Source organism: Garra rufa, chromosome 14 (genome assembly GCF_049309525.1).
Source record: "Garra rufa chromosome 14, GarRuf1.0, whole genome shotgun sequence".
NCBI lineage: Eukaryota > Metazoa > Chordata > Actinopteri > Cypriniformes > Cyprinidae > Garra > Garra rufa.
This window is the reverse complement of record NC_133374.1, coordinates 10,562,735-10,574,653: the sequence shown is the minus strand read 5'-3', so window position 1 is coordinate 10,574,653 and position 11,919 is coordinate 10,562,735. Positions and strand designations below refer to the sequence as shown.

At 34.1% G+C, this 11,919-nt stretch overlaps 1 protein-coding gene across 2 annotated transcripts; it reads left to right on the top strand.

The window, feature by feature from the left end:
- Window positions 1-220: 220 nt before the first annotated feature.
- LOC141284836 (mitochondrial fission regulator 1-like) lies at window positions 221-8,326 on the top strand. 2 transcript variants are annotated; one of them, XM_073817856.1, is made up of 8 exons: window positions 221-359; window positions 907-1,036; window positions 1,128-1,235; window positions 3,953-4,059; window positions 4,193-4,404; window positions 4,580-4,937; window positions 7,019-7,164; window positions 7,307-8,326. In XM_073817856.1, exons 2-7 carry the CDS (start codon window positions 1,022-1,024, stop codon window positions 7,128-7,130), a joined length of 912 nt encoding a protein of 303 aa, XP_073673957.1. In that variant the 5' UTR covers window positions 221-359; window positions 907-1,021; the 3' UTR covers window positions 7,131-7,164; window positions 7,307-8,326. The 2 variants fall into 2 exon arrangements, with proteins under 2 accessions (XP_073673957.1, XP_073673958.1); XM_073817857.1 differs by having other exon boundaries at window positions 7,304-8,326.
- The last annotated feature ends 3,593 nt before the right edge of the window (window positions 8,327-11,919 follow it).

Here is an 11,919-nt window from a genome sequence, read left to right as displayed (position 1 = left end):
ATCTTAATTCTATTTTGATTTTATATACATACGTTTATTTGTATCTACATACAAAGCGGAATGTTTTAACTTTATGTGCAGGTTGACTTTTATTTTGCATTTTAAAGCTCTGGTAAACGCCTAATTCTATTGGACGCTGAGGTAATAAATGCAGAATTGCAACCAATCACAGGACGCTGTTACCACACGCACTTCCGACTCATGCACTCTTTGCAAATCAGCCGGGGGCGCGCTGAGCTAACAGCTAATCAGCTAACGGAACAGGGAGAAAGGAAGCCAAGGCGATTCACAATACACAGTAAACCAGAGTAATCTGCACAAGTGCAGAAAAATAAACTGATCTAATCTGATCCCTCACGGTATGTCTTATAATTCTTCTAAATGCATTATTAGCAGCTGCACATTATAAGGTCGTTTGTTAGCTAATATGCTAAAAGAAGGAATGAGGGTCACAGGACGCCTTTGGTTTGTTTACCTTGTTTACATTTTCGGTTTTGTTTTATTTATGTTACCAGTTTGCACTGTTGACCTTTTACTATTATAATCGGCTGTTCATTAAATTGCCAATTTTCTTGTTTGTTCTTAGATATATACTGGTATTACTCTGCCTATCTTAATATTTACTTCTTGATTTATAGTTTTGATTACGTATATAAATAAATTATATAACCCAGCGATGGAGCGTCATAAAACATCTGTGCTGACACCTTGCTTTAACACTTTATTTACTTTATAAACTTGATTTATAAACTAACGTTAACACATAGGAGTCACTCAGTATGCAGCAACTGCAAAAACATTAACTGCTCTTTTAAACTATATGCGATCTCTAGACCAGCATTCTAGGTGGTTTTGCACATGAAGGATAAAATATCTAATGTTTTTCTTTCATTTTCATATTTCAAGGCAAAGGAACTCTCATCCCTAATGAACATGTTCAGTGTCCTATAATAATAATAACAATCAAAACACTACTATACATTCAAAGGCGGTGGTGCTTTCTCTCTTCACTCTCAGCAAAATGGAAACAGAAGCCGTAAGTAGATAAACATCTAGAAGAGCTGTTTTATTCTTGTTGTGTCAAAGTTTATATATTTTAAGACTTTTTCTGTTTGCTTGTTCTTCAGGAGGTAATCCCTATTTGGCAAAATAAACCACATGGATCAACTCGTAGTGTGGTCAGAAGAATCGGCTCGACGCTGCCCCTTAAACCCTGTCCCAGGGCTTGTTTCCAGGTATGGGAATACAAATTGTTCATATAAACTCGCATATAGAGGGTTTGCACTTACGTCACGCGTATCTCCTATATGGCCACACATTCGGTTAACTGACCAAAGTCAGAGTACGAGTAGTATTAATTTAAACATTAGCCTAATATTTCACCTACCTGACTGGAAATGATAAGAACAAACACAAATGTTGTCAAGATTCTTGCCCTGAAAATCCTGGTTCGGTTTGGCCAACTACAAACTTGTTCCCTAATACAGTTTTTGCACTTTTCTACTTGATTTGTTATAACTTTCGTCAGTTTATACTACTCCAGATCTTTTTCCAAGTCTCGCCCAATTAGTAAAGCCCAAAACATGACAATAATTGACCATTTCAACTGCAAAATATGCAAGTTTCATTCAGTTCAGTGACACATTGTGAAAACACTCTATACTTTCATGAACTCAGACAGTTTATGTTGTAAGTTAATCCTCATAAGCTTTTCCAAAAAGTCTCACACATTGGCTGTTTGTGGTCATTTTTAACCAAGTACATTAAAATTGAAAGCTAATTTCCCTTAAATAGTAACAATGCAATTATGCAATTTAGATTTTAAAGCTGTCTGTTTGTTCAACATATAAAATTCTGTCATTAATTACTCACCTTAATGTCGTTCCAAACCCTTAAGACCTTTGTTCATCTTCAGAACACAAATTAAGATATTTTTGATGAAATCTGAGAGCTTTCTGACTCATAAAAGTAATAAAAATTGTTAAAATTGTCCATGTGATATCAGTGGTTCAACCTTAATTTTATGAAGCAACGAGAATACTTTTTGTGCGCAAAGAAAACAAAAACAACGACTTTATTCAACGGTTTCTTCTCTTCCCTGTGTCTTTAACACACGTTTACAAACGTACCATGACGCATATGTGTGATGCTCCTGGTGAAAAAAGATTAAAAAATTGTTGAATAAAGTTATTTTTGTTTTCTTTGCACGCAAAAAGTATTTTCGTAGCTTTATTAAATTAAGGTTGAACCACTGATGTCACATGGACTATTTAATCGATGTCCTTACTACCTTTCTGGGCCTTGAAAGTAGAAGTTGTGTTGTGTTGCTGTCTATGCAGAGTCAAAAAGCTTTCGGATTTCATTCAAAATATCTTAATTAGTGTGCAGAAGATGATTGAAGGTCTTAGGGGTTTGGAACGAACACCATGAGGGTGAGTAATTAATGACAGGAGTTTAATTTTTAGTTAAACTAACCCTTTAAATGACCACTTGGTGTCTCTTTTTTTGTCATCTTGTTCAGATGGCATATGTTAAAAAACAAACAAAAAAGTTTTGAACAACTCCGTTTGAGAACTCTTTCTATTAAAAAACCCCATTGTGTTTCCTTCTGAAGCATCAGTGAGTGTTTGAACCTTCTGTGATAGTTGCATATGAGTCCTAGCCTGGAAAAATCCAGACCCTAATCTATTAAGATTAAGGGTCTGGGATCGAGCAATGAAAACTGCCTAACTCGAGGGGCGGCACCAAGCATGCATTTGAAACTCTAACTGCACGCAATTGGATAACGCCACGACCAATCACAACAATACACGCTTAGCTACCAGCAGAGCTAAATGATGTTTCATTAACAAAGTTCGGGAGAAGCGCGTCAGATGCTTAGCGTAAACATCACAAGTCAATCAGCGCCATAGGTTTAAATACAGCTGACTCACCTCAATTCACTCGATGGTTTATCAGTAAACCTCCACCACCCCATCTCATCACTCCGAGTTCTCGCTACTCCTATTGGGGGGTAACGTACTCTGGGTTCGGGCCACTCCCGAGCTCGGAGCCCTTCACCGGACAGCACGCCAAACATGCACTACTATTCTCCGGCTAATTATATGTAAGCGTGAACTGATAGATTAAACTCTTGCCGTATCCAGTCGGCAAAACAGCAAAAACGTCCTTCTTGCAAAGGAACGATTCGAGTTTTCGGTTTTCTGTTCCTCTTTTATATGGAAAGCCAAGTCTAACTCGTTCATTGTAGCGGCCAAAGCCGTTTCAAACAACTTGTTGTTCATCTGTAGCGACAGTGATCTTTCAAAGTTTACTATATGATTCGGACGTCGCAGTGCTGTCATCATCAGCTTAGCTCGCCTCTGGCCCGCCTACATCAGATACACCGATTTGATTGGTTCCCACAATTGCTTACGTATTGCAGTAACCTGCATCATTGCTCGATGCCAGAGTGTCTTGCAGAGACAATTCAAATTGTGCTCTCGCGAGACCTCTGGATTTCCAGGGTATATGAGTCCCTCAGTTGTCCTGAAAAGATGGATCTCAACATTATACAGTTATAGTTGGAAAGGGTTCAAATACACAAAAAATGTTGAAAAACCAAAGAATTTGTGGGACCTGAAGGATTTTTGTTAAGAAGAGTGGTCAGTTTAACTGTTTAAGACAAACAAGGGACTCATGAACAACTAAAAACACACATGTGGATCAACACAGTATTAAGAATCAAATGTATGTAAACTTTTCAGGGTCATAATTTGTATAAATTCAACTATTGTTTTCTCTTGTGGACTATTTGTAAATGTCTTTTATGTGAAATATCTTATTCAGGTCAGTAATATAAAAATAACATGCATTTTGTATGGTCTCTCTAATTTTGCTAAAATAATTAACATTTTGGAGATTCTGCTAGGTGTATGTAAACTTTTGACCTCCAACTGTATGTGTTCTCCAGGAGCTCCCAGGCCTTCCGCCAATGCGTATGGATGGCCCTATGGTGCCTACATTGGCAGATATTGCCTGGATTGCAGACGATGAGGAGGAGACGTATGCCAGAGTCAGGTAAGTGATCTGTTGCGCCTCTGAAATTATATTTGACAGGTTTTTTAAATGTTGTTATGCCAGATATAGAGCAGAATTGAAAAGTCTTAGATCCTCAGATGAAAGTTAATTTTAAACAAATGATATTTATCAGGAGTGACACACGTCCCCTGAGGCACGAGTGGAGGCCGACGCCGCTGCTGGTTATGCACAGGAACTCGTCTGTGCCAAACTTTAGACGAGAAGGCAGGCGAGTCGAGGGTCTGAGGAAACCAGGTGTAACTGCTTTAAACCGCACCACAGCTTTACAAGATGAGCTAAGTCGACTCCGAGCCCAAATTGCCAAGATTGTCGCTACAGATTCAGGTTGAGTAGTTCATTATACCTCATTTAATTATCTATCATTTAAAAAACAAACATTTTACAAAGGTAAGTTAATTTTAATTTGGAATTTGCCAGCAAAAATGTAGTCAATTTTATGTATTTACTTGTAACTGATTTGTCTTGCAGTCCCTCATAAAAACGTTTGATCTGTTTTCAGATTCAAATCCCATAACCCCTGACCTGCTGTCCCCTGATGATACTAGTGTGGGTTTTTCCATGGCTCATTTTGAGACAGCTGCTTATCAGCCGGCCCCTACGGCCTCCTTTGTCATCAGTGATGTTACAGAGGAGGAAGAAGAAGAAGAGGAGGAGGAGGAAGAGGAGGTGTCAGAGCTAGTGCCTGATCCTATGCCACCAGTTTCCATGACTGCATCTGCCACCTTTGATCTTGATCGCCCTACTATGGACTTCCGGGAACCAGAGGAGGACACAGTGTCTCTTTCAAAATCAACAAGCTTTGCTGATGTCATGGACATCCTGAAAGACATGAACCGCATGAAGATGAGCAAGGACAGGTGAGTGCAGTTTTTTGTGCTGTTGTTTAAAATTGTTTGGTTCTTTGTCAGTTTATTCTTATGTGAAGGTCTTTTCATTGTACAACATATACACAATTTTTTTTAACATTAAGATTTTTAATGTTTTTTACGAATTCACTTCTGCTCAACAAATATCCAAAATACAGCAAAGGCAGTAATACTGTGAAATTATTTTACAATTTAAAATAACTGCTTTCTATTTTAATATGTTTTAAAATATAATTTATTCCTCTGATCAAAGATAAACTTTCAGCATCATTACTCCAGTCTCCAGTGTCACATATCCTTCAGAAATCATTATAATATAATATATTAATAATATTTTAGATAATATAAAATAATTGAGTACATTTTTTTCAGGATTCTTTGACGAATAGAAAGATACAAAGATCAGCATTTATCTGAAATAAAAAGCTTTTGTAATATTATACACTATACCATTCAAACTTGGAGTCAGTATCATTTTTGGGGAAGAAATGATAGAAATTAATACCTTTATTTAGCAAGGATGCTTTAAATTGATCAAACATGATGATAAAGACATATCTAATGTTATAAAAGATTTCTGGTTTAGATAAATGCTGTTCTTCTGAACTTTCTATTCATCAAATAAATCTGAAAAAAATTCATTCAGCTGTTTTCAACAGAGTAATAGTAACAGTAATAATGTTTTTTGAGCAGCAAATCAGAATATTAGAATGATTTCTGAATGATCACGTGACTGGAGTAATGATGCAAAAAATAGCTTACAGGAATAAATTACATTTCAAAATATGTTCAAACAACAAACTTTATTTTAAAATAGTTATTTTAATTAGTAAAATGTTTCAAAATTTAGCTGTTTTGCTGTACTTTGGATCAAATAAATGCAGGCTTGGTGAGCAGAAGAGATTTAAAAAAACATTTAAAAATCTTACTGTTCCATAACTTTTGACTGGTAATGTATGAGCGGGAAATTTCTATTAATATTATATTACTACAAATTCTGCGAATAGTAATAATTATTAAGTGAATAGTAATGGTATATTAAATATACAATTATTATGATTATTAATAATTTAAAATGATTTAACTGTTAACTATTTGTTTATTAAGATAGTAATCCGATATATAAAGAACAATCATAGTGATATTAATTGTTGTTATAAATATAAATCAATTGTTATGATATTAATATTTATGAATAGTATTTTATTATCATTTTAAATGTATAATAATGGTGTGTTAATGTTATTCTGTTTTGAGTGTTAAATTTATGGTAATAATAATAATAGTATACTAATATCATTTCTATTAACTATGAATAATAATAATAATTATTATTATTATTATTATAAATATATACCAACAGTTATGGCATTAATAGTAAATTAATATCTATGATTGTAAGTAGTAGTAGTATAAAAATACGTGTATTAATGCCTATTATTTTATTATTGGTTGATTGATACTATTATTAATAATTAGTCACTAACATTATTGTGCATTACATTTATGATAATGATAATAATACTAATTATTATTTTAATGAATAGTCAACACATTAATACTTGTTTGTGTAAATTTATGGTAATAATAATTTATATTATAAATTAATAGTTATTTAGTTATAAATGTTTATTATTATCTTTATTAATATATTCAATTATGTTATTGTGTTTTATGTGCTTTCATAAGATATATTGATATACTATTAATATTTCTATTGACATGTTTAATAATATTAGTTGTTATTTGTATTATGATAAATTAGCAGTTATGGCATTAATGTTGTATGCTTGCATGTTTAATATCTATTATTTTTAGTAGTAGTAAAAATGTGTATTAATGCTGATTAGATTGATTTATATTATTAATAATAAAAGCAAGTGAAGTAACTAATGTTATTGTGTATTACATTTAGGATAATAAAAATACTACTACTTTTATTATTATTATTATTATTATTATTATTATAAACAGTCATAAAGCTTATTAATACCGGTTGTTGTTTATTATTATTATTATTATATAGTAATATAGTCAATAATATTACTGTGTTTTTTGTGTACTTTATCTAGATATAACCGTGGGTGCACCTCACTGAGGGAGGAAGACTCTGCCTCTCTTATATCTGAAGCACTGAGGAAGAAATTCATTCTGAAGGATGACGACATCAGTATGAGGAAATAATCAATCATCCAAACCCTCTCAGCAAACTCTCCATGTAAGGCCAAACTGCATGGATTGTTTTTCTCTTTGGTTTAAAGTTGGCGTTTGAGATGCAAAACCAAGAGAATAAAACATGGCTGTGAAATTTTATGTACTTAAGTCTTACCTTTTTTTTTTTTTTCCTACTGGGTCAGTAGGCCCGTAACTGTGGACCGCTGCCATGGAAAACCCCATAAAGCCTCTGAATAAACTCAATGGAGATCTTCTGTGTTCCTCAGCACTTCCACAATGCTGCGCTGTTGTGACACGACTGGAAGAAAAAGCAGCAGCTCCCATCAGCACACACACATACACACTCCAACTTGCACTGAGCGGGCAAGTTTGCAATGTCTGTGTGTGCACACATAAGGGTCCATAAGCAAAGCCTGATCTCAGAGCCTTCATTGTTCCATCATAGGTTTTGTGAAATCCAAGCGCTACTTTCAGTTTCACCATCAACATTTTGTTAATTTCAATAGGACAGTAATATCTTGAGATCCATCAACAAGCGTGCAATTTCACACTATACTATTCAAGCCATGAAACCACAGAAGAGTCCTGGAGGAGCCCGGTTCCAGTTTATCGTCTCGTAGATATATAGTTTGGAGCTGTAGAAGTGTTTCTCTTGCCTTACGCGTTCCCTCATACAAACCCTGTAATACTTGAAGCCGTTTTGATGCGTGATCTGATGTTACAATACTGACATGCGTTTGCCTCTATTTAGAGCCTAAACAAAAAGACGTTCTTCTATTTAAAGGGTTTTGGTGTGTGCGCATGTGCACTGAAGACTTTGGATTGCATTCACTTGTAATTAGCACTCTGTGATGTTCCCTTCTTACCCTACTTTTGAAGTGTATATTGTGACAGAAGACTGATGTGGTTCAGCAAATAGTGTAACCTAAGTTTGAATTCATAATGCGTGTGGTTTACATGGAAGAGAACTATTTTTGGTTTTTGCTTGTGTCAGGCAGGTTGTATATGTTTCTGTAAAATCTGAATAGCATGTGTGATGTGGTGCTGGGTGTGGCTGTAAGCCAGTTTTGAGGATGCCTCGTGTTTTATATGAAGATGAAGGATGCTTTTCTCCTTTCGCAAAGTGTAACAAGAAGCTGTTTTAACGCATACGCTGCTTTTGTGCCATGATTGCTCACTAAAGTGGGAATCAAACCCAAAATGTGTTTTTTGTTTCACATTCTTGTTTAGACATGCCTGCAGCCTGTTTCCATCTGTCTGACATGTTGCATTAGAAGAAATGTTTGCCGTTTTTAATTCAAAACATTTCTTCTTAAACTCTACAATACTCCAGTGCAGTGTAGGGGTTGACTGATTATCGGCACCGATATTAAAGGGATAGTTTACCCAAAAATAAAATTGTCATAATTATTCACCCTCATGTCGTTCCAAACCCATAAGACCTTTGTTCATCCTTTGACCCTTCATAGACAGCAAGGGTCCTACCGTGGAAAAGGCATAGAAACAGTAAGGACATTATTAAAATAGTTGTGAAATCAGCGGTTCAACCGTAATTTTATGAAGCTGCAAGAATATTTTTTTTACTTGATTCAGCAATTTCTTCTTTCCTGGGACAGTCTGCCACCATTATTGGACAAAAAGTATTCTCGTAGCTTCATAAAATTACAGTTGAACCACTAATGGACTACATTAATGACAGATTTTTCATTTTTGTGTAAAGTGTGCCTTTAAGCATTCCTATGATTATCGATATTGGTCATTTTCAAAACTGATATGCAGATAAAATAATTTAAAGCATTTAAAGTTTTTATTAGCCCTTGTTATTCTTATTTTTGACTTTTTTTTTTTTTTTTTAATTTTTACACCTGACATATATCAGTTCAAAGTATTGGTTATCGGTTGACTTGATCTGTAATAATCGGTTCATGTCATCGGCCCTGAGAAACACATATCGTTCAACACCTAGTGTTTTTAGTATGACTTATAGCTAATTTCACACCATCCTCAAAAGCTATGACTACCTAAAGTTAGTTTTGCTAGTTTACAGTACAAATGTCTTTATACCAGAGTTATATTCATAAATGAGTCTGTTACCGTCAATGCTAAGTGAGTAGAGCTGTAATTTGAACTGTAATATATCATGCACTGAACATATGAACATATGTTCCTGTACCTGTCAGTAACAGGTGCTGCTCTTTCATTCTGAGTGCTGGGTTTCATTTATAGTTTTAACCATATAAACACAGCAAGTGCTTTGATTCAGGTCAGTCTTGCAGCGCCACGGTTTATTTTAGGAGACAGAAACTTGTGTACTTGTTGTGTGTTTGCTTTTTGTCAAATAAGGGAATTTTATTGACTGTTGTTTATGCGTAAGACAGGAAATAAATGGTTTAAAAGTATTAACAATCGTATTTTGTTCAATGTAATGACGATCTTTAGGCACACGAGGGCGGCATCTGTTGTCTAAGTAAGAAATAAATAGGTGAAGTAGAAATTGATCAATAGTGACAGTAAAGATATTTATAATGTTACAAAAGATCTCTATTCTGAAAATACCACAACTTTTTTTTTTCTAGTCAGCTAATTTCTCTGTGTAACAGTTTTAGTATGAAGCTCTTCACCAGTTCTCCTTACACTTAACTGAAAACACTACAAACGCAGTATAGGTTCACTAAAACAGCTGAAAAACTGCTAAAGCAAACACAAGTCTTGTTCTTTCTGATGTATGATCATGTATGACCCGTTGCCAAATACTTTTTTTGCATTTTATTTAACCATTTAGTGTATGCTTTTATGCTTTAAAAAAAAAAAAGACATTAATGTGCCACAATACTGAATTTGTAGTTCTGCAGTTCATGGTAATAAGTTACATTATTTATAGTTGTGCTTACAGACAAGGTGTATCCTATGGAAGCCCATTTTTGCCACTGAATACATAAAAAAAATAAAAAAATAAAATAAAAAAGGTTATTGCGACTCACAATTGCGAGTTATAAATCAGAATTGCGAGATATAAACTCGCAATTCTAAAAAATAAAGTCAGAATTCCGAGATATAAACTCACAATTCTAAAAAATAAAGTCAGAATTGTGATATAAACTCGCAATTCTAAGAAATAAAGGCGCAACTGCGAGTTATAAAGTCAGAATTCCAAAATATAAACTTGCAATTCTGAGAAATTAACTCAGAATTGTGTGATTTAAACTCACAATTCTAAGAAATAAAGGCGCAATTGCGAGTTATAAAGTAAGAATTCCAAAATATAAACTCGCAATTCTGGGAAATTAAGTCGAAATTGTGTGACATGAACTCGCAATTCTGAGAAATAAAGGCGCAATTGCGAGTTATAAAGTCAGAATTCCAAAATATAAACTTGCAATTCTGAGAAATGAACTCAGAATTGTGTGATTTAAACTCACAATTCTAAGAAATAAAGGCGCAATTGCGAGTTATAAAGTAAGAATTCCAAAATATAAACTCGCAATTCTGGGAAATTAAGTCGAAATTGTGTGACATGAACTCGCAATTCTGAGAAATAAAGGCGCAATTGCGAGTTATAAAGTCAGAATTCCAAAATATAAACTCGGAATTCTAAGAAATAAAGGCGCAATTGCGAGTTATAAAGTCAGAATTCCAAAATATAAACTCGGAATTCTGAGAAATAAAGTCGCAATTGGGAGTTATAAAGTCAGAATTCCAAAATATAAACTCGGAATTCTAAGAAATAAAGGCGCAATTGCGAGTTATAAAGTCAGAATTCCAAAATATAAACTCGGAATTCTAAGAAATAAAGGCGCAATTGCGAGTTATAAAGTCAGAATTCCAAAATATAAACTCGGAATTCTAAGAAATAAAGGCGCAATTGCGAGTTATAAAGTCAGAATTCCAAAATATAAACTCGGAATTCTGAGAAATAAAGGCGCAATTGCGAGTTATAAAGTCAGAATTCCAAAATATAAACTCGGAATTCTGAGAAATAAAGGCGCAATTGCGAGTTATAAAGTCAGAATTCCAAAATATAAACTCGGAATTCTGAGAAATAAAGGCGCAATTGCGAGTTATAAAGTCAGAATTCCAAAATATAAACTCGCAATTCTGGGAAATTAAGTCGAAATTGTGTGACATGAACTCGCAATTCTGAGAAATAAAGGCGCAATTGCGAGTTATAAAGTCAGAATTCCAAAATATAAACTTGCAATTCTGAGAAATGAACTCAGAATTGTGTGATTTAAACTCACAATTCTAAGAAATAAAGGCGCAATTGCGAGTTATAAAGTAAGAATTCCAAAATATAAACTCGCAATTCTGGGAAATTAAGTCGAAATTGTGTGACATGAACTCGCAATTCTGAGAAATAAAGGCGCAATTGCGAGTTATAAAGTCAGAATTCCAAAATATAAACTCGGAATTCTAAGAAATAAAGGCGCAATTGCGAGTTATAAAGTCAGAATTCCAAAATATAAACTCGGAATTCTGAGAAATAAAGTCGCAATTGGGAGTTATAAAGTCAGAATTCCAAAATATAAACTCGGAATTCTAAGAAATAAAGGCGCAATTGCGAGTTATAAAGTCAGAATTCCAAAATATAAACTCGGAATTCTAAGAAATAAAGGCGCAATTGCGAGTTATAAAGTCAGAATTCCAAAATATAAACTCGGAATTCTAAGAAATAAAGGCGCAATTGCGAGTTATAAAGTCAGAATTCCAAAATATAAACTCGGAATTCTGAGAAATAAAGGCGCAATTGCGAGTTATAAAGTCAGAATTCCAAAATATAAACTCGGAATTCTGAGAAATA

Coding starts and splice junctions, on each gene's coding strand:
- LOC141284836 (XM_073817856.1), top strand. Junction 1,236..3,952: donor GTCCCAGGGCTTGTTTCCAG/GTATGGGAATAC, acceptor TGTGTTCTCCAG/GAGCTCCCAGGCCTTCCGCC. Junction 4,938..7,018: donor ATGAAGATGAGCAAGGACAG/GTGAGTGCAGTT, acceptor TACTTTATCTAG/ATATAACCGTGGGTGCACCT.